This window comes from Leucopleurus acutus (assembly GCF_964270905.1).
Source record: "Leucopleurus acutus genome assembly, chromosome: 7".
Classification (NCBI taxonomy): domain Eukaryota; kingdom Metazoa; phylum Chordata; class Mammalia; order Artiodactyla; family Delphinidae; genus Leucopleurus; species Leucopleurus acutus.
In genome coordinates, this window is record NC_139150.1 from 3,801,108 (window position 1) to 3,823,567 (window position 22,460).

The 22,460-nt window shown below is 43.2% G+C and overlaps 1 protein-coding gene across 1 annotated transcript in view; it reads left to right on the top strand.

The window, feature by feature from the left end:
- The first annotated feature begins 407 nt into the window (after window positions 1-407).
- Window positions 408-22,460, top strand: part of TSC1 (TSC complex subunit 1) — a 44,195-nt gene continuing 22,142 nt past the window's right edge. Inside the window, exons 1-6 of the mRNA XM_082842499.1 lie at window positions 408-431; window positions 9,571-9,633; window positions 16,933-17,118; window positions 18,571-18,674; window positions 19,760-19,912; window positions 21,854-21,998. Coding sequence (XP_082698625.1) covers window positions 17,013-17,118; window positions 18,571-18,674; window positions 19,760-19,912; window positions 21,854-21,998 — 508 coding nt within the window. The 5' untranslated portion in view covers window positions 408-431; window positions 9,571-9,633; window positions 16,933-17,012. The remainder of the gene's footprint in view (window positions 432-9,570; window positions 9,634-16,932; window positions 17,119-18,570; window positions 18,675-19,759; window positions 19,913-21,853; window positions 21,999-22,460) is intronic.

Genomic DNA, 22,460 nt, shown 5'->3' on the forward strand with positions numbered 1-22,460 from the left:
ACCACACCCAGCCGGGCCAACTTGTTTACGCCTCTTGCCCGGCCCGGCCCGGCCCGCCGCCCCGCCCCTCGCTCTCTCGCGTAGCTCCTCCCGCCGCGCCGGCCCTTCTTTTTGCCTCCTTCGCAGTCACAAGACCTCTTAGCGGCTCCCTTTCGGAATCCTTCCGCCCGTCCCCGCCCCCCAACCTTACAAACTCTCCTTGGTTCTTCCTCGACTGGTTAGCATCACCAGTAATGAGCAGAACTTCCCCTTCCTTCCAAAGGTGCTGCCGACCGCCGTCATCTGTCGTCGGGTTCGACGGGGTGGGGGGCGAGACCCCGCTGGGACTCTTTTTCGTGGCGGAGGCTGCAGCGGCCGCGGTCATTTCACGACGGGGGGGAGGTGCTGTACGTCCAAGATGGCGGCGCCCTGTAGGCTGGAGGAGCTGTGAGGTAAACAGCTGAGGGGGAGGAGACGGTGTGTGAGGATGAGGGTGTCGCCCCCTCCCTTTCATGGGGGCTTCTCAGGGCAGTCCTGGCACCATGGCCTCAGTCTGGGAGGCCCTGTGGGGCTGGGGCAAGGGGCTCTCTTGCCGGAGAAGGGACCCGGGAAGGGGGGTTCGGAGAGCTTTCCCCTCCCTCTTATTACGCTCTGTCTCCGGCGGGGCCCGGCCAGGCTGGCGGGTCTCTGGGGAGGAGAGGCGGCCCCGGCCGGCACGTCGCCCCTCTTCGGCGACGGAGGGGGCGGCTGCACCCCCGCACCGCGGAGCCGAGGGCAGGGGTGAGGTGGGCCTGGTCGCCAGCCCCTCGCTGGGTGGGGTGACAGGTTCCCGCGGGGTGCGGAGAGCGGGGGAGAGACCCTCGGCTGGAGGGCGGGGCCGGGCGGCGGGGCTGGCGCCCGGGCTTGTTGAGGGGGGTCAGGGGTTGGGGGGGCGGGGGATGAATGGAGGCTGCCTGTGGGCATCAAGGACCCGCCTGGACGCGGTGTCTCCGCTGAAATTTGCATGACCGAGCGCGTCGCTCCGGGTGTGCTCGTGGGTATTTAATCGACGGTGAAAGACAGTTGCTTTCGAGTCAGCAGAGGTGATTCTTAAGAGACAGCTATTTGTAGAGCCACTCCTAGACGCTCATTCATTCATTTGAGGAACTGGAGGATGAGGAGCCCGCAGTCAGAGAGCCCTTTGAGAATGAAAGCCGTTTCTTTGTGTTTCCTTTGCAAGAGTTTTGCTTCGTGTGCTTTGGATTTGGGGGTGTGGGGGGAGGCTTTGGAGGGGGCGCGGTCCTCTCGACAGCAGCAGCTTGTTTATGGGGCGCTCGCTGTGCAAGTGCTTTGCACTCATCCTCTCCTGTAGCCCTCGAGACAAAGGGGAAAGGCAGCCACTCTTAACGCCTCCATTTCTCAGATGAAGAAACTGAGGCCCCGAGAGATGAGGGTCCGTTGCCCAAGGTCACCCCTCTAGGATTATGTGAGCCAGGACTGGAACTGGGGTCTGACTGCCTCCCAGACTGTGCTCCTGTCTCTGTTTGTACACCTATGACTCTCTCATTTATCTCTTATTTGATCAAAGCTGGCCCGTCATTCTAAGTAGGTGATTAGAATTAATCAGTTGGCCGAGGTCTGTGCATAAGTGCCTGTGTGTGTGTGTGTGTGTGTGTGTGTGTCTTTAATTTTGAGGAGGGACACTCTTGCTTATATACCTTAGCTTTTGTTGGGGGTGGCAGGGTTGTGCCTGTAAACATGTTAGTCGAAATTACGCCGGAAAGTATTTGATGTTTTCATAAAACTCACGCGTTTACTGCAGAAAGAAGTCGTGCTAAAATCTTTGCTGGGTTTTTTTTATAGAAAGCATGGAAATAGCCCTTCATTTTACATAGCGTAAGCTGTAAAAGTACTGAAATAGAATAATACTCTTCTGAGATCCATCGGTTTATAATTTGGGGATCAACTTGGAGTCGTCTGAATTCACACGTGCAGGCAAAGTGGAGCTGTAAATTTCGAGAAGCGTCCTAAAACCAACCGTTGTGGGAGCCCTTGGTTTACAGAGCAACCACCTGTGATTCTTAAGTTGCCCATTCCTGAGTAAACCTGGAACATGCACGTGTGAAAACTGATGCAGGGTTGAGTGGGGAAATGCACCTTTAACAGTCACGCATCAGGCCAATGAGGTGCCTCAGAAACACGGACAGATTCTTTGCTATTTCTCTGGGGAGTCACAGGTTCGCCCTCTAACCACCTGGTGTAAACTTAAGGGGTATTTATAGAGGGTGTCAATGGAAACTATCCTCTTACCAAACTATATATCTTACCCAGACGCTCTTACGTCACGTGCATGGAAGGGCGAACGATGTAAGCTTTCTTTGCTTCACGCATTTCCTGGTGTCATAAAGACTCTGGGATGTTCCTAATTGCCTAGCTAGACAGATTCCTAGGCAACTACACGCATTCTTACTTGTTTTCATGAAATTGGAGTGTCTCAAATCCTGTGACTCAGTTGTACTCTTCCTCACTGGTTTCTTGAGAGCAAAGATGTCCCATGCTGCTGCTGTCCGGGTGTAATAAGATGCCTTCTGTGCATACCTGTTTTCATTTGTGAGGTGAAACTGAACAGTCTTACTAGGACAAATCAAATACATGCCTGTCTATGGGATGTTTATAGAGTAATGAAATTACCGGAAACGAGAGATCTCTAACAGTAACGTCCATCAGAACCTTCATGCACAGGTATCTGGCCTCGTAGTAGGTAGATTTGCATATTTGGTCTTTAAGTGTATTTTGGAAGAAGTCATGGGTGATTCTGATGTGCACCAGGGGTTGCGGACCAGTGGCTAAAGTAGCCACTTTGGCTATTTTTCTTTTAATTTATAATTTATTGCAGAGGCATTTCTTAAAATAGCTTCTAACCTCTGGTGTATATAGTGGTGGGTAAGTTTGGGGCTCTGAATTACAGCTGACTTGATCGTACAGATCTGTCTTCTTTCAGAGTTTGTTAAGGTACAGGTATGGTTCTTTTCCGGGTTTAGGGCCATGGTAGACTAAAGTTAACTTTTTCTGGAATTAACTGGATATTCTTGGCTGCAGATGAGCCAAATACAGCAATACATCAACCATTTCAAGCTTTTCTAGAAGTCAGATAGCTTTCGACTTCTAACAAGCCACTAAGTTCTCTGAGCTTCAGTTTATTCATTTGTGAAATGAGAGAGTTGGATTGTAAATGAGTATTTCAAAGTCTAAATTTCTGAGATTTCAAGTCCTTCTGGGGCTTCAGTTAAAGATTCTACATTGATTGAATCAAAGTGTTAATGGCTTTATAATAACTGAGCAAATGGATGACCTTTAGCGCGACCTGTTTTTATCCTTTCCTTTATATCACATTTTTAAGAAGGTATTCCTTAAAAGTTCCTCATATTATAAATCTCTCTTCGAGAGATTAGTTTTGTTTGTCATTTAAGTAGCTGCAAGCATGAAAGAAAAGTATACTCGATAGCATTTAAATCTCGAGCTTTTTGCTTTAAAAATACATATATATTTATAATTAGCATATACTCAAAAACTGAATTTTCCCCCCTCAGTGTTTAGTTTGCATGAAATACTGATTTTTTCTATTGGTCTGAAAAAGGTTTTAGACCAATTAAATTGGTTTAAAATTACCATCAGCAATTTTAGATTATTCTTTTTCTGATTTACTTATTAAGCGTGTAGTTCCTAGACATTAGTAATTTAATGTCTAGTGTCTATTTTTGGGAGGGGGAGAATTTAAAAAAATATGTATATATGAAACATATGTAATCCCAGGACCTTGCTAATTTCTTCTTGTCCATTCTCTTGTGCAGTACTAACTTTTGTTCTATACAGGGAAGTAGCAAAAGGTTATAGAACACTTTTTAAGGTTGAATGGATTCAGATTGTCATCTAATGAGTAAAGTGCCCTAAAAACCTAGCTTTGATACAGAGCAAGACATGGTAGTTACTGGCCTAGAATTCACAGGTCACTTTCTAGAGTAAAGATAATGGCAATAGAAGCCAAGAAGTGTTTGAGTAACAAGGGACAACTTTACCCTTTGGTCGGTGATAGAGGACACAATGGGCCGTGGTAAGAAAAAACAGATGTGGTGACCGTAATGTCTGCAGTTGTTAAGACCTGTGCTGCTCTGAGTAGTTCCACAGAGCACACGAGTACAGCAACAAACATGAAGTGTATCCATTTTAAGCTACAGGATGACTGTATCAGTGTTTCAAGTATAAGTTATTAAATGTAGACTTCTAAGGCTTATGTACCCATTTTGTTTAGTAGTAATATTGTTATAATAAAGTTTATATTTATTGGCACAGTGCCAAACAATGTGCTATGTTTTTTACATGCGTGATCCTGTTAGCTCTTCCCACAGCCTTAAGGGGCGGGAGAGAGAGATGAGCACGCTGAGGCTTAAGGTCACTTATTTGGTGGCTGAGCTGGGATTTGAGCCCTGTTGGTTGACTCCAGAACACACACATTTAATCTTGCACTGTGATAAATTGTCTGAACTGCTGATCTCATAAACTAACTCAAAGGTCAATGGTTCTTAAGTTTTGGGGGGGCCTCCGTTACCCTCTGAGGATTTGTGGGAAGCTGTGGACCAAATATCGTTTTCTGTCCCATCAGCACCAAGAACAAAATTCATACAGATATGAAATTCTGGATATGGCTTCAGGAACTTTACAGACCCAGCCTAAAGCCCAGCTGATCATTCTAGATAGACTACTGCTCTTAAAAATGGACTTGGGCTTTAAAAAAGAAACAAACAACAAACAAAACAGTAGATGGGAAAGGCCCACGTCTTTTAAAGATGGACTATGTACTGTTTGTATTATAAATCATTTTCTTAAACTTTTATATTGAAAGGTTCTTTACACTTCACTGGGAGATCAACCTTAGGTGCCACATTAAAAAAAAATTATAAGTGGAGAACTCAGGTGTGTAACTTGCTAAATGCTTGTCAAGCTTGGCATTCGGTCTGTGTGTACCTTTAGCACCTGGCAGAATTCCATTGGGCTTTTTTCCCCAGGGTTTATGCACTGTTTTTTTCCTTTAGAACCTCAAAAGTGTATATAAAATATATATTTTTAATATTTCTTGCCTTCATCCTTCTTCCTAGACTAGTGGTTCTCAACCTCTTGTGGGCATCAGAATCGCCAGGAAGACCCACTCCTAGATTCAGAGGCCTCTGACCACCAAGGCTCAAGGCCCAAGAATTTGCATTTCTAGCAAATCCCCAGGTGATGCTGATGTTGCTGGTGTGAGGACCACATTTGAGAACCACATGTGTTAGTCCTAGACTATCAAACCCTGTGCCTTTATTCCCTAGGATATTTCTGTTTTAGTCTTGTGAACTTGAAACCTAAAGAAATCTTAACAGTTTCCCTCAGATTTCTTTTTTTTTTTTTTTTTTTTGGTACGTGGGCCTCTCACTGTTGTGGCCTCTCCCGTTGCGGAGCACAGGCTCCGGACGCGCAGGCTCAGCGGCCATGGCTCACGGGCCCAGCCCTCCACGGCACGTGGGATCTTCCCAGACCGGGGCACAAACCCGCGTCCCCTGCATCAGCAGGCGGACTCTCAACCACTGCGCCACCAGGGAAGCCCCTCTCAGATTTCTTTTAAGGGAAGCTCTGTTTTTGAAACATACATGATATTTGGTTTATTTTCTTGGTAAATAATTTTGTTCATGCTAATAGAAAGTTAAAACATAAGAAACATTATTTATAGAAGAGCTACACCTTACCGAAATCAAGCTCTGTCCCTGCAGGCAAGTTACTAGAGGATTTACCTCTGAAATAGGGTAGGTATACGCTTCAGCGAATTGTCCTTCCAGGTCCCTCATGGCAAAAGTTCAGAGTGGAGAATCTGGAGCTCCCCTGCCCCTGTTTATACAACCTTGAGAGAGACCACAACTACTGAGACCATGTAAATCACACGTGACTACACATTTTGGCAGGTTTTGCTACCAGCTGTTTTACTTTCACACACTGAGTGGTATTTCCTACCCCTTTCTTTCCTTCTGTGCATTGGTAGGAAGAGTGAATTGGAGCTTGTATCTTACCTTTTTTGGATGCATTTGTGCTGAAGGCAACTTTATTCACTTGATAGAATATTACTCTAAGAAATCACCTGAGCATTGCTGAGCCAAACATAATTGTGTAGTAGTGTATTATTAATTTTAATAAATTTATTTATTTATTTATTTTTGGCTGTGTTGGGTCTTCGTTGCTGTGCGTGGGCTTTCTCTAGTTGCTGCGAGCGGGGCTACTCTTCGTTGTGGTGCATGGGCTTCTCACTGTGGTGGCTTCTCTTGTTGCAGAGCACGGGCTCTAGGCGTGTGGGCTTCAGTAGTTGTGGCACGTCGGCTCAGCAGTTGTGGCACACAGGCTTAGTTGCTCCACGGCATGTGGGATCTTCCCAGACCAGGACTCGGACCCATGTCCCCTGCGTTGGAAGGCAGATTCTTAACTACTGTGCCACGAGGGAATCCCAGTAGTGTGTTATTGACATATTATTATTATCTGTATTATCTGTGTAATGTTTCTGTTCTACTTATACTGTACTTGATAATGAAATAGTCTATCTATGCCTGAACCTGTATCTGAATTGTCTTTGAACTTTTAGATAAAAACCTCAGTACAGAAAACAAGTTACAGTGAAGAGACATCTGCTTTCGTTTATACCTGTAGTTGTGTTTTTACATCATAGAAAAGTTGCACAAAATTATCTAGGCGATGTGATATGCAGTTACGTATTTTATGTGATTTGGAGTTCTGAGGAGTCCTAGGGGATAGAAGGCCACACACAACACTGATTTTCCAAAAGTCTGAATATTCAGCTGATATTTTCAGATAAAATACTTCGTGAAGGCATTTAGGTACCTGCCAATAGTATTTCATAAAGGTATATTACAGCTCTCAGGTCTCTCATGCCTCGTAATGCATCTTGCCTAGGACAGAGATGTGTGAAAAAATGTGTACAAGTCCTGCTAATGACATCTCTACATGGCTGTTGAGCTGGAGTTTGTGTGTACCCCACATATACACACCATCGCTCTGTAAACACCTACAGAATGAAATGAAGGTGAAATGTGAAAACAAGTTGACCTATATTCCTTCTGCTTAATCTCAAAACACTAAAGCACAGAGCTGTCATCTTCCCCAAACCTACCCTTTATTATTCAAAAAGACTCGTAGAAGGGCAATTACAGTGTTGCTTTCTGATGAGAATACAACTTTTGGGTCCAAGAGGAAGAGTCCAGATCTGAGGGCATGTTTCTTTTCTAATTTGGCTTTTGAAGATAAGAACATGGATTGGCCCTGTTATGCTCTGACAGGTGTTTCCATCCATACCCCTCAAGGGTACACATTTTTGAAGAGGGTCTTCTCCGTTCCTCGCTTCTGATCAGGAAGTTCACAGGTTGCATGGTTTTACCTAGTAGTACCTCCATAGGGCAGGATTTAAATATAAATGAATAAGTAAACACTTAAAAAAATAAATAATGCCAGGTAGCCCCTGACTGGCCAACATTTATCACCATTACCGTTTTTTAGCATAGCAATAAAGAAGGTAAGAAGTCTTAATGTCAAGCATTGGACAAAAAACATTCTGATTTCCTATGCCAGTTCCTTTATATAGGACAGTGATCCTGGCTAGGCAGGCTATAAGATCTCATCGTGTATACATCCTAATTTTACCCTTGCCTTAGATATTCCTTTTCAGGTAAAAGATCCAACTGGGATTAATTGCAAGAGGAAGTCTACATGACTCAGTGGAGTAACAGCTGAAGTTAAGATTCTAAAGACTAGAGGCTCCAGTGTTTTAATTCTAGCTCTTTTGGTTGAGTGACTGTGGCTGGGCAAGCACCCCCTGTGTGAATGGTTTCGTTGGCCTTTTTGGAAAGCCAGCCCGCCTTCCAGCTCTGCACACACTTGCAGTATGCCACTGAGAACCACAGTTAACGGCGTTAGTGCCTAGAATGTGTTCTACAGGGAAGTATAATTACCGCGTCATCTGGAGCAAGAGGTTTTAATTGTTAGAGAGCTGCTCAACACACTAGTTCAACTTTGACCAGGACTGTATGTGGAACGTCTCGTTTCCCACCTCTTCCGTGTTCAGTGTAATTAGGCATATATAGTGTATGAGGTTCAGCTTTTCATGTCTGTATTCAACCCTGGAATGGCTACCAAAGAAGCTGATGAAATCTTTGTTGACTTGAACGGGGTATATTTGCCCCTTGTGTGCCAGATGCTGCAATAGGCCCTGGGTCCCTGTCCCCATGGAGCTTACAATCTAGTGATCAGGCTGTACCTAAACGTAGTTTGAAGGGCCCACATTTTAAAAGCAAACTGGAATGTATTTACATATACTCATATTTAACAAGGATATTTAATATGAGGTAATTTAGGTAGAAAGCAGGGCAAAAAGGGAAAGAAAATAGGGAGAAATGATAGCTGTTCTCAAATATTTTATGCTTGTCATGTAGAAGGATTAGATTAAGGTTGTGTGGTTTCAAAGGCAGAATTCAACTTTGTACATTTATTTAAGAAATATTTTAACTCCTAATCATTCAGTGAACAAGTCCCAGGCACTGTGGCAGCTGCAAGAGGCACAGTACTGGAGAGGCCCCTGTCTCTCCCTGGCTGGAACTGCTGTTCTGGTGAGGGGGACATATTCAGTGACTAATTACACTTGCTTAGTCGGTTGTGGTCCGTGACACCAAGAAATACAGGCTGCTGAGAGTATGTGATGGGGCCTGACCTGGTCTGGTCCTGAGTGGAGGGAAGTGAAAGCTTCTCTGATGAAGCGCATGTTTAAGCTGAGGTTTTTCAGGGTGAAGACTGAGCTTGGGAGGGGGCAGAGGTAGAGTCCCTTGGGCACAGGGACAACATGTACCTGGTCCTGAAGTGGGGACGTGTGTGGCTTGCCTGAGAGACTGTGCGGCTAGTGGGGCAGGGCCGTGGGGAGGGAGGGGGCGTGGTGGGTTTGAAGTGATGCGGACCCACCAAGCGCTTCGTGCCTGGCGCTGCTCTTCCTCTCGGGCTCCTCGGGTGGTTTCTCTGTGCCACGTACCGTGCCGAGGGCTATGGGCGTTCCTCTCCTGGATTAGTGAGGCAGCCTTAGGAGGTAGACGCCACCGTTCTTCTCACTGTACAGTGACGTAATTTAAGGTTGGACATTAGAGACATAAGATAAATCACCCAAAGTTACACAGCTACTCAGTGGCAGAGCTTGGATTTCAACTCGGAGCTCTAATTCTGGAGCCCATCCTGCCCATGCATTTCCTGCCCATTCGTTTATAGCTCTAATAAAGACAGTTAACAAAAGGCAGAGTTTACAAGTTCAGCACAATATAAAGAATTTTCCAGCAACCAACTATTCAGAAATGTAGACGGGGAGAGGCATGTGCACCCAGTGATTATAAGTGTTCATTCCAGCGGAAACCAGATGGCCACCTGTCAGGGATGTGCAGTAGGAAAGAGGTGGAAGCCAGTGAATCCTGAACTTCCTCTGATTGCTTCTGGGATCTCACTTCATTGTGAGATTGATATTGACGGATGCGTGTTTCTTCTCTTCAGTGACCATGAAAGACACCAGGTTGACAGCACTGGAAACTGAAGTACCAATTGTCCCCAGAACAGGTAAGGTGCAAACTCAATCCAGTGGTTGGGGGAAGGTGGAAGAGAATCATTTATCCTGTCTGTGGTTGTACTGGGGCAAAGATACTTCTTTGCATTCAGGATTAACGTTGATGGTTTTAGCTACTTGCCAGGAACTAGACCTTCTGTGTTGTGAAGTAATTAGTCAAATTACCGGTAATTTTTTAACTGCTTATTCAGTACCAGGCATGGTGTTAAGTGCATTCTGTGGTTATTTATTTTGTTCTTCACAGCCACACTTTTGGTGTATCTCCGTTTTACAGATGAGGAGTTGGGCTCTGAAATGTTACGTAATTTTCCTAAGGTTGTATAGTTAGTACCTGGTGTACCTGCGACTCAAATCAGTTCAATCTAGCAGCAGAATTTGGTTCTAACGCCTAGATAAAATCGAAGCCTGTGTGTCTGAGCAAGTCATTTAACTAGCACAGAGGTTCTCAACCCTGGCTGTGCCTTAACAATCCACACAGGCCTATAAAACAAGCCAGACGTCCTGTCTGGACCCCACCCCTTAACCTGCTCAGGATTGTGTGGACTCTCCAGGTGATTCTAATGTACGTCCTGGGCTGAGGACCCCTGAGCTAAGGAATTAGCATTTACATTGTAACGTGGCTTTATTTATTAATTGTCTTAATTAGTTTTTTGGGGATGAGTTGCATGCTATCGTGGTTTCTGGGAATTGGAGGATTCTCAGAGCCCTGGAATATATCCTTCCTAAATATTGAGGCTTTGGCATTTCTGTGGATACTAGTGTAGTCTGAGTGACCTGACTGATCCCTGAGCTCTAATTTTGAGTTTACTGGCAGGAGTGTGCAGTGCAACAGCTTTCCGTGTCTGCAGGAAGGGTGTAGGGGAGATAGGGAAGCGTTTGGTCTGCTGTCTTTATACACAGATGGCTAATGGGATTCATTTAATGCCTCACTGGTTGCTATTTGCTGTGTTCTGTCACTGTCTTCCTCACCTCACCTCCTAGGAATTGTGAAATAAGGTGGAGATTTTTGCCTTAAAGATTGGTGTCTGTTCACAAACAGGGACTTAATACAGATTGTAGACTGTCTAACAGGAAGGTGGAAGTATTGTTCCCTCACGAGTAGGGGAAGCTTTCTAAGTTTAACTTTTTACTTTAAAATATTTTATGTGTACTTCACCCTGTCCTTTGTCGGAAATCCACTGCATATGAATTTGAACCCAGTGTCAGATGGTCATGATCAAATCATTGAGACCCAAGCTGAACATCACACATCACAAATCTCAGATTTTTTTTTTTTAATTTTTATTCATTTATTTATTTATTTTTTGGCTGCATTAGGTCTTCGTTGCTGCGCACAGGCTCTCTCTAGTTGCGGCAAGCGGGGGCTTCTTCATTGCGGCGTGCAGGCTTCTCACTGCGGTGGCTTCTCTTGTTGCAGAGCATGGGCTCTAGGCGCACGGGCTTCAGTAGTTGTGGCGCACGGGCTTAGTTGCTCCACGGCATGTGGGATCGTCCTGGACCAGGGATTGAACCCGTGTCCCCTGCATTGGCAGGCGGATTCTTAACCACTGCACCACCAGGGAAGTCCCACAAATCTCAGATTTTATTAAACATTTTTCAGTATTGCATTTGTATTCCGTTTTAGTAGTCAGATTGTTAAAATTTGAAATTTTAGCAAATTGGTCAGCTGTGTCAGCCGCTAGATTGCTCCTGGGTTAACACGTGTTTGACACCGGAAGGACATTTGTCTTCAGCTGCCACGTTTAGTCCCATCACTAACCTTTTTAGACAAAGCAGAATGTAATTCGGGAGAGTTTCTGGTAAATTGTTTTCTGGAAGGAACCTGTACCTGGGATTCATAGCTTGGGCAAGCCTCAAGGATCCTTCATCTTCAGCTACTAAAAATAGTTGACAGTCTATACCAATCTTTTTTTTTTTTTTTTTTTTTTGTGGTATGCGGGCCTCTCACTGTTGTGGCCTCTCCTGTTACGGCGCACAGGCTCCGGACGCGCGGGCTCAGCGGCCATGGCTCACGGGCCCAGCCGCTCTGCGGCATGTGGGATCTTCCCGGACCGGGGCATGAACCCGTGTCCCCTGCATCGGCAGGCGGACACTTAACCACTGCGCCACCAGGGAAGCCCTATACCAATCATTTTGAAAAGCTTTTTGATTAAATTTTTAGCCTCCGTATACACACAACTACAAGAAATTGTCTTCTTAAAACAGTTTTGTAAAGTCTGTTTTGAAATTTTATTAGTGAGTACAAAATGTGTTTGAGTATTTCATTTTTTCTTAACATTGTTTTCTTCATACTCTATATATTCTTTGGGTTTTTGTTTTTTGTTTTTTTGTTTTTTGCGGTACGCAGGCCTCTCCCGTTGCGGAGCACAGGCTCCGGACACGCAGGCTCAGCGGCCATGGCTCACGGGCCCAGCTGCTCCGCGGCATGTGGGATCTTCCTGGACCGGGGCACGAACCCGTGTCCCCTGCATCGGCAGGCGGACTCTCAACCACTGCGCCACCTGGGAAGCCCCTCTATATATTCTTTATGTTTGGCTTGAAGATGATTTATCATGGATATTGTTGACTGTGATTTTGGGTTTTTTTCATGTCATAAAATTGAGGTGACAGGTTGGCATTTTATTTTTAATTCACCCTCACAAGATGTGAGGTATTCCCAAATATGACTTTTTCTTGAAAGACTACAAATCAGGACTACACATTAGGTGAAGTTCTTAAAGATTATTCTGTTCGTAATAAATGTTATAAAACAATTCTATAAAAGTTAGAATTAAAATATAGTTTAATTTCTGTTATTTAACCGTGTGTTACTAAAATTTTTATAAACATTTGGCTCAAAGAATAATTACTGTTATTTGTAAAGCTATCTAGCGAATCTACCTTCTTAATACTCATAATATTAGTTAATATATTTAACTGTTTGAAAGTTCTTAATTGTTTTTGAACATAAAAATCACATCGTTAACTGAAGCTTTTATTTTTGTAATAATAAATGTATAAATAAGTATTGTATTGACAGAATTTCAACTTAATAAAACACAAAACTTAGATGTTACATCTAGAATGTTTTTACCTTTATTCAGATATTAGTAGTACTTCTGTACGCATGCCTTGTCCGCAATACTGACATCATGTGGATTAGGTATGATGGTAACATTAACATATAGTTGTTGGTCACACATACACAGTCAGAGATGCCAGAAATGCTGCAGAAGTGGGCGATTGTTCAGCTTTCAGTCCTAAAGACCAAGGCCGCAGCCAGATTTTGGCCAAGTATAGAGACTAAAATCGAACTTTGGTAAATCTCTATTTTCCAACCATAAATCTCAAATCTGGTTACCAGTGTAGAGTTTCAGTTTGGTTTATTCAAAGGTGGTGACTAAGAACCCCGCTGTTGCTTTAGATTGGGTGGTCGGGGAGGCCTCTCAGAGATGGTGTGACATTTTGAGCAGAGACTTGAAACAGCCACACGAGGATCTGGGAGAAGAGCAACAGCAAGTGCAGAGGCCTGAGCAAGAAGCTGTTTTCCTGAGTTTCAGGAGCCTGAGACTAGAGCAGAGAGACGAGGGGGTGGAGTGCTGTGAAACGGAGGCAGAGGGAATGGGGACTTCACAACTGGCCCAATCTGGTGGAGCCTTGCAGCCCCTTGGGAGCTGGCGCTTATTAGCTCCATGGGAAGCCACTGGATGATTTTAAACAGGGGAGTGAAAGATTCTGATTTCCCTATTTCAGAGTCTTTTGTGGTTGTTTGGTGGCAGATAAGTTGTAGGGCGAGGGTAGTGAGGGAGCCTGCTGCTCCCTTGTCTCCAAGGGGGGATGATGGGGGCTTGGGCTGGGGTGACAACAAAAGGGATAAGTCAGTGGGTTTGCCAGCGGATTAGATGTGAGGGTACGAGTGGTGGAAGAGCACGGATGTCACCTAGACGTTTGCTAGAGACTGACGACCATGCCTTTTACTGAGGTCCAGGAGACTATCAGAGTGACAGGTCTTGGGGTGGGGGCGGGGCGGGCGTTGGAAGTCATGGCTCCCTAATGTAAATAGCATCATCGATAGCGCGGTACTGTGGCTTGTGGGCGCCAAAGATAATTTTTTTTTTTTTTTGCGGTACGCGGGCCTCTCACTGTTGTGGCCTCTCCTGCTGCGGAGCACAGGCTCCGGACGCACAGGCTCAGCGACCATGGCTCACGGGCCCAGCCGCTCTGCGGCACATGGGATCTTCCCGGACCGGGGTATGAACCGGTGTCCCCTGCATCGGCAGGCGGACTCCCAACCACTGCGCCACCAGGGAAGCCCCAAAGATAATATTAAACTAAATGGAATGTTGCTTTGGCGTGTAGGGTACAGAAATGTATTAACTAAATATTGACTTTTGGCTTCTCCTGTCTATTTTCTATACTTGGTTACTTCCAAGATGGAAGAGAGACTTTCATGGCTGAAGTGGATGCTTCATGTGCCTGTGGTGCTAACCTCTCAGGGACTTTCCCCTTATCTTCTCTAGGCTGTAAAGTGTGTTTAACATGTGTGCAACTCACCCATTCCCACCACATCCAGGTGAAGTTGGTCCCTTCCCTCCTTTGTGTACTCACTAAATCATGTCCATTTCCTGCTCGTGTACATATAGTTCTTCATTGCACTTGCTAAGTCTGTCTTCCCTACTTAGCATCCTGCACTCAGTCCCTCAAGAAATATTTGAATAAGTTTAAAAGGGGAGATATTCCAATCATGGAACTAATTCCAAAAGCTTATGCTTGAACTCCCGTGAGGGCTTTTTAGAATGTCAAAAATCCTTGAACTTGAGGCACTTAAATGAAGAATCCCACACGAAGCCCATGATTTATATTTTTTCTGAGGTTTAAAAAATATGGTTAAAAGGTAGAATTTTAGAACTAGAGAGAAGAGCAACAAAAGCTTGTTGCCAAAAATAGATACTAATGTATGTTAGAATAAAACCTTATTTTTGCTTTCTGTAAAGCATCTGGAAAGAGTAGGCTCCAGAAATCAGACTTTTATACCTAAATTGCATTTACAATCTGAAAAACAAGCTAGGTGACCCATGACGGTCAGCCCTGAGTATCGCCAAGGTGACTGGATGGGCGCCATCTTTGTTTAGATTTGAGCTCATGGCGCTCTGCTCTGGGCTGCCTGCATTTGGAGGGACAGCTCTGACATTACTGTCTTCTGAATATACAGAAGACAAACGCGGAGTCTCACTAGCCTGAGACTGGGTAAGTAGCAGTTTTATTGGAACAAAACGAAACTGAGGGACAAATTACTTTTAAGCCTGAGAATCATTTGTGATTTACCCGAAGTAGAAATGAATGTGGAGGCTAGCTAGATAAATCTGCTATTCCAGTCATCTTGAAAGTGGTGGCCCAAAGATTTTTACCAGTATTCTTTCTGATAATATGTGAATACTACTCAGTGAGTGTTTATCTGTGCCGGGTGCTGTGCTAACTGTGATACACGTTGTGTCATTTAATCCTCTTGGTGAACAATAAACCCTGACAGGTTGGTATTATCTTCGCTTGTAAATTTAATTTAATCCATCTCACAATAAGGTGAAATTTTATTGTTTTCAGCTTTGAACTTTTACAATAAAATCTTACCAGTTATGGTCTCACATTTCTGAGTCCTTTGAAATTGACTTCCTTTATGATTTACCTGTAAGATTTATATTTATGTAAATATAAATTTGTATTATATTCCTACATCATACTTTCTACATCAGGATTTTCTATCAAAAATACATTTATACATTTTAATTGATTTTTCTGGCTAATGAATTTCTGATTCACCAAGAGCAAAATCAGTGAATATCACCAGGTTGTAATTAAACCAGAGCATAGATGATAGTAAGTTAATACTCGCCAGTTTCAGGGGTCATTGCTACTTTAAATTTGGCATCCTTGTAGGAGCTTAACTCTTTAGCGGAGTTTTCCCTTAGCGTGGTGTTTCTCAAGTGCGGCTTATTTATCACCCATATAAGAATTATTCTGGGGTGCTTATTAAAATGCATATTCCTGAGCCCACAATTCAGCTCTGGAATGGGCCCAGGAAGTTAGATCCGAGGTGGTTTTGGGACACACTGAAGCCTGAGAACTGCTACTTTAGCTTACCCAAAGACAAGCAAATAGAAAATAAGCATATACTTTGATGTGACTGCCAGTGATGTATACTGTTGTTGGCCTGGGAGCTGAGGCATCTAAGTTCTGCTTTACTGTGTGACCTTGGCAAAATTATTTATCCTTTTTGAGTATCCATATTCTCATTTGTAAAATAAGGATAATATCTGCTTACCTCACAGTTGCTGTGAGGATCAAAACCACAAGTTAGTTTAATGTCACAATTATGGGCTTAGTGCTTTGAGTGAAGCAGATTCCGGCTCAAATTTCAGTTCTCCCTGGCTTTGCCTCCTGCTAGCTTTCTGACCGTAAGCAAATGGCGTTGATCTTTGTTCCTCTCCCTGTAAAATGGGGACAAAAGAGCCAGTCATACTGTAGTTATATAAGGAGTGTATTTGATGATGTTTGTGAAAGGTGTGCAGTGCCTGTCTAATAAATGGTAGCTGTCTTTACTTGGTTTTGAAAATATAGCTTTAGGGACCATAGTGGGGAGAAATGAATAATTGTAAATGTGTATAGTGACACTGGAGAATGAGCTGCTTTTTCTCTATAAAGATAAGGTGACTGCTCCACTGCCATAAAGGACTGAGTTTTTGAAGGTGCAGGCTTCCCCCGTTCATGCCTACTTCCCTGTAACTAGCAGCATTTGAGTGTGTGGTAGATGTCTGGGGTGAGGCGCGTACACTAAAAATAGAGGAACCATCCCTGGTTCAAATGAGGTTTATGTATTTGTGACCTAACTGGCCATACTAACTTCTAGACTCTGATGGGGTTGTCAAGAAGAAGATAGCATGCTTTCAGTTCTTTTTCTGAAAATAGTTCATCTACTCTTTAGATCACTGATTTGAAACATAAACATAGTCTTAGCCAAAACCCAAGGTAGACTTAGAGTAGGAATAAAACTTAGATTTAGTCCCATTATTAAGTTGCTGTGATGATTCCAACTGGTATTGTTTTTATTTTTAGGTTTCTCTCTGTTGCATTCCCTAGAACTCCTCTTCATAAATTTGTCAAGGACAGAATTATTTACACGCCCTAGCTTCTTTTATCAGCAAAGTTCTGGACAAACTTTTCACTGCTTCAAATATATGCTCAGTTTGTCTGGCAGGTAGTTTTTTGTGGGGAAAAATGGGGCCATTTTGTTACACCATTCCTCTTCTTCTTTTCAGTCTGGTAGTGGCACCAATGAAGAGCCTTCAAAGTCTTTAACACACATCCTGGACCCAGCACAGCGCATTCGTGTAAGATAATGGCCCAACAAGCAAATATTGGGGAGCTCCTCTCCATGTTGGATTCCCCCATGCTGAGTGTGCGTGATGATGTAACAGCTGTCTTTAAAGAGAACCTCAATTCTGGTAAGCAGAATCGTACCCTGGTTAGCTTATCTGCTAATCAGACGAGATTGACCTAGAGATGACTAGAATCCTACTGATAAATTTTGGTTTTCATCTTCTAAAGAGAGTCTTTAAAACCACCAAGGAAAAGCATACATCGGTGGATTCATTCTACATTCTACATGTGTTTCAAGCTTTTAGTTATGGAAATACTCAAATATACACACAAACATAGAAGTAAGAGTCACATAATGAACTCCATATACCCAGCCTTTCCTGTTTCATCTTACCTCCCTGACTTCCCCCCACCCAGGTATTTTAAAGCAAATCCCAGGTATATCATTTCATCTGTAAATCACATGTAATTTTTAATATGAAACATGCCTAACCTCTCTTTTTATCAGAGAAATATAAATTTAAACAGTACCCTTTCCTCCTTACCGGGCTGGCAGGAATCAAATATTGGTCATAGAAATGGGCACTGTTAGCGGGCGAATACATGGGTGCTCTGCCCTTTTGGAGTATCTGTCATCAACTTAAAAGCGTGTGCCATTTGGCTTACAGACTTACAAGAATCTGTATTTCATTATAGCCTTGAATGAAATGTAGTGGAAACTTGGGAAAACCTAAGTATCCTTCAGCAGGTGAATGGTTAAATTAATTATGTAGAGCCGTGCAGTGGAGAACAAGGAGCTCAGTAAAGAGAATGAAGTAAGTCATAGATGCTGTCATGGAAAGGTGTCTACAACACCTTGCTGAGTGGAAAAAACACAGATACACAGACCATGGGTATATGGACATGGGGCCTAGGTGTGTGTGATTGTACAAGTGTGAAAAGTTTCGAAAGGACATGAACCAAACCCAAGGGTGTTTGTCTCTGGAGAGTGGGTTGGGAGGCAGGTAGTGAGGAAGATGTTCATTTGCATGTTATGTACTTTCATATAACTTGAATTGTTAACAATAGACATGAATTATTTTTGTAATTAAAAAAGCAAGAAAAAAAGAAGATAGGGGACTTCCCTGGTGGTCCAGTGGTTAAGGATCCACCTTCCAGTGCAGGGGACGCGGGTTCGATCCCTGGTTGGGGAACTAAGATCCCACATGCCTCGGGGCAACTAAGCCTGTGCTCCGCAACTACTGAGCCTGCGCGCCACAACTAGAGAGCCCGTGCGCCACAGTGAAAGGTCCTACATGCCACAACTAAGACCCGATGCAGACAAATACATAAATAAATTAATATTAAAAAAAAAAGAAGAGAGTATTTCATGTGCTCTTACGGCTATTTAGGCAAATAAACTTGGTATTATTCTATTGTTAAACCTAAATTCATTTAAGGAAGCAGAAATACAACACTTCATATAACTTTGGGTAGCATACAAAGAGACGTTTTCTGGATTTTGTGACAGGCAGCTATTTGAGGTAAGTTTAGAATGTTAAAGGAAATTATTATAAACTGCCCTTTTCTTTCTTTAGACCGTGGTCCGATGCTTGTGAACACCTTGGTGGATTATTACCTGGAAACCAATTCTCAGCCTGTATTGCACATCCTGACTACCTTGCAAGAGCCACATGATAAGGTAACTGCTGGAACTGATGGTAGAGATTTGAGTGGTGTGACAGTGTCTGTGCAGCCCCAGTGCACAGTCTGTCCAGAGCTCACTCCTTCAACTTATGCGTGCCATTGATGATACTGGCCCCAGATTATAACTACATATAAGAACAATTGTCAGGACCTATGTTACCTGAAAAGTTTTCAAAATACAACATATTCAAGAGGCTTTTAAGGCTCTTTCTGCTTAAAGAAATCCTGTAATCCTAAACTATAATTGTATAGTGACAGTTTGATCCATAAGGTACCCATCTTTAAACCCATGCTCTGAGTAGGATTTTCAGACTTTTAATCAATATGGCAGAATCTGTAAGTGTGGGCAACTAATGGGGCTAATTGACTAGTGCTGTTTCACAGCACCAGGCACTTGGAAGACTCCTTCATGTTTTGTTTTTATTTTTGTTGATGGTAAATAGCTAACAAAGCATTGCAATTACAAATTTTGGTACGTCTTGAGTTTGTATGTGTTAGTGATTTACTTTACTGGGATTTGAAGGCCTTGCCATTGTCTGCCTTTTACAGTACATCTTGGGTGTTTTGTTTTTTTTTTAACTCTGGGCTGAATTTTAACTTCTGCTACTACCTGATTTATATCTGGGGCCAAATCCATGTAGGCTGGGCTATGGGAGCAATAAGTAACTGCTTCCAGCAGGATCCCGTGAAGCTTCAACAACCTACCACAGGCTTATTATAACATTGGTTATTATAAGAAGTGGCCTATATGTATTACAGAAAGAGGGCCTATGAAGGAGTCTCCCCCCGGCTTATAGACCTGTATTGTGGGATCCTCTTTCAGAAGTTGCAAACTGGCTTCCCTCTCTCAGGCCAAATGCAACAGTGTGTTGTTTGCTAGCATGGTTTTAAAAAATCTTGAATTTGATCTCTACCTGCATGAGCCTTTCTTTACATCAAAGGGAAGACTTGAGAGACTGGGCTGTATCACTGCTGCCTCTCTGTGTGAACTTCATACATTCATATGTGCGTTTTCCTTGGTTCCCTTGATTTTTCCCAGCTTTATTGAGATATATTTCTCTTGTTCTTGTGCATTTTCAGCACCTCTTGGACAAAATGAATGAATACGTGGGCAAAGCCGCCTCTCGGTTATCCACCCTCTCGTTACTGGGCCACGTTGTGAGGCTGCAGCCGTCTTGGAAGCATAAGCTCTCTCAAGCACCTCTTTTGCCTTCTTTACTAAAATGTCTCAAGGTACAGTGTTTGTAAGGATTTGAACGAAATAGCTTTGTGAATATAATTTCTGAAATTCTGAGTACCTTAAAGCAAGCAAGCTAGATTTTAACTTTGAGAGTTTGAAAACTTCTGGACATTTGGTTTTTCTCGAATGTAACGTAGTCCAAAATTGGTACCTAGTAAGCTCTCAGTGCATCTCTGTGACTATTGCAATATGTTTGATCCAAGCAAATGTGGTAACATTTCGGTCAGATTGGTTGACATTATGCTGTTGCAACCCTTTTTGATTTCATCGTTGTCTAGCCTTTCCTCTGTTGAAAACATACTGGTTTGTCTTGGGGGAACCCCCATTTCTAAGTTCTCTTTTGGCTAATAGAAAAATGGCTGAAAGGCTCTTGCAGCTGTCTAGGAGCATGTTCTGGTTGCAGCTGAGGTGCATTCTACGTTTTTGCACTAACCGTAGTGTGTTTTTCTACAGAGGGAGTCAAAACCTAAGTGGAACTTTGTGCTTTTAGTTTTGACCGTGGCTTGCTGAAATACTCAGTGTTATTTGCTTAGTCTGTTTTAGTTCCTGGACTTGTTTCCTATCTATAAAATAAGGAAATGTGGTTAATATGAACTACCTGTACCTCACAGAGATATGACATGAAAATATCCAGTAGTGTTTGTGCCAGAATGGCAGTGCCTTTGGAGTCATCTGACACAGCACGATGCACATTGATTTTTGTCTCTGCCAACAAGGGTAACTGTTTTAATCTCCCTAGAGGTGGATCTCAAGGAGTCATATTGGTAGGGTATCATAAAAATGTGCATTTAATGTTAAGGAAAAGCAGGAACAATTTTAACAATTTTTTTAAGTGAATGGATCGACGAGAATATAATCCTATTTTGAGGCACACTGTTTAGTTCAGATTGCAAAATACTTATCTTTTCCAAAAAGATAAGCCTTGAAAATTACTTACGGACTGTTATTCAAACCTTCGGTAAGAATGTTTTGTTAACCAAAATCAGGGTTAGTCCTTTTTACCCAAACTCATTATAGATTCTTGATTCTCCTACCAGTATTGTATGTTCTTCCTACTAGATATCCGCCACAACAAATGGCTTGGTGCTTGCTGTAAAAGCTAAATATATTTAAAACTTTATTTCCAGACTCGTAGATTCCTTTTTTAGTAGGAATAATGAATGTCTTAGCCTGCATGGTAGTCTTTTGATTAATATCTTGTTTCTTCAATCTGAATTCCAGTTACTTGGCAAACATTCGTAATTTAATTATGGATCATGTGAGCTGCTGTAGCTAGTCTCATGAGTTGATTCATTATTCATTGGTTATTAAGTGTCTTCAATTAGTCTAAATTTATATGACTTGATATTTAAACTGTAGACATGGTCAGAGGTCACCATATCTTCTTTTATTTGCTGGTCTCTAAATATTGCTGTGAAGGTGAGCCATTAAGTAGACTTGTTAGTGCTATACTAATTTCTTGTTAAATTATACTTCTGTTGTAATCCTTTGAAAATAGTGAATGACTTGTCAATGTATAAGGTTCTTTTTAATTGACTTTTAAAAAGTAAGTATTTTATGATTTGGTTGAATGAACAAGAATAGCAGCGTTCTTTTGTTCTGTTAAAAAGCAGCTTCTTGTGCTTCCCTCCAAGGGCTAGAAATAGCACATCCTAAGTCTCTGGGTTTGGGTGTCCCCACGCCCCGCTCAGGCCCCTACCCCAGATGAGTTTGGTGCGTCAGCGTGGTCCCTGCAGACTTAGCATGGCCGGGCTGGTCCCCAGTGGCTTTTGGTGGCGTCTGTTTCAGTGTTGTGCCCCCACCCTTAGGGGTAGGAGGATGAGTCTGTGCTGGGCGTCTAACCTGTGACCCCTTGGTGTTAGAACCTCCAAGCGTGCGGATTCTAATGCTGCACCTGACAGGTGTTTCCTCTTTCTTGACCGTCCCTCCTGCAGGTGGACACCGACGCCATTGTCCTCACAACAGGGGCCTTAGTGTTGGTAACCGTGCTACCGATGATTCCACAGTCGGGGAAGCAGCACCTTCGTGATTTCTTTGATATTTTTGGCCGTCTTTCGTCATGGTGCCTGAAGAAACCAGGTAAAGATCTCCTTCTATACCTGTCATGCCCCACCAAGTGAGTGCTTTCATGATTGGTTAACAGGTCATGTGCTGGAAGGGAAGGACTTGTAGCATTCTAAAGCTGAAATGGCTGGTTGTCACCAGCCAGATGAGGAAATACCTCAGGTACGTCCACCAGAGGCACAAATAAGAAGCATGACTGTTGGGACTTCACTGGTGGTCCAGTGGTTAAGACTCCATGCTTCCAGTGCAAGGGGTGCAGGTTCGATCCCTGGTCAGGGAGCAAAGATCCCACATGCCGTGTGGCACGGCCAACAAATTAAAAAAAAAAAAGAAGCAGCACGACTGTTGAGATACCTTCCTTATATTGTTGGCTTAGAAGGATTAGTTGTCAGAGAAACTGAGTGGTAGGTACAACTTCCTGATTTTCAATAAACTGAAAAACAACTTCAATCTGTGTCATAGCAGTATAGGACTAAG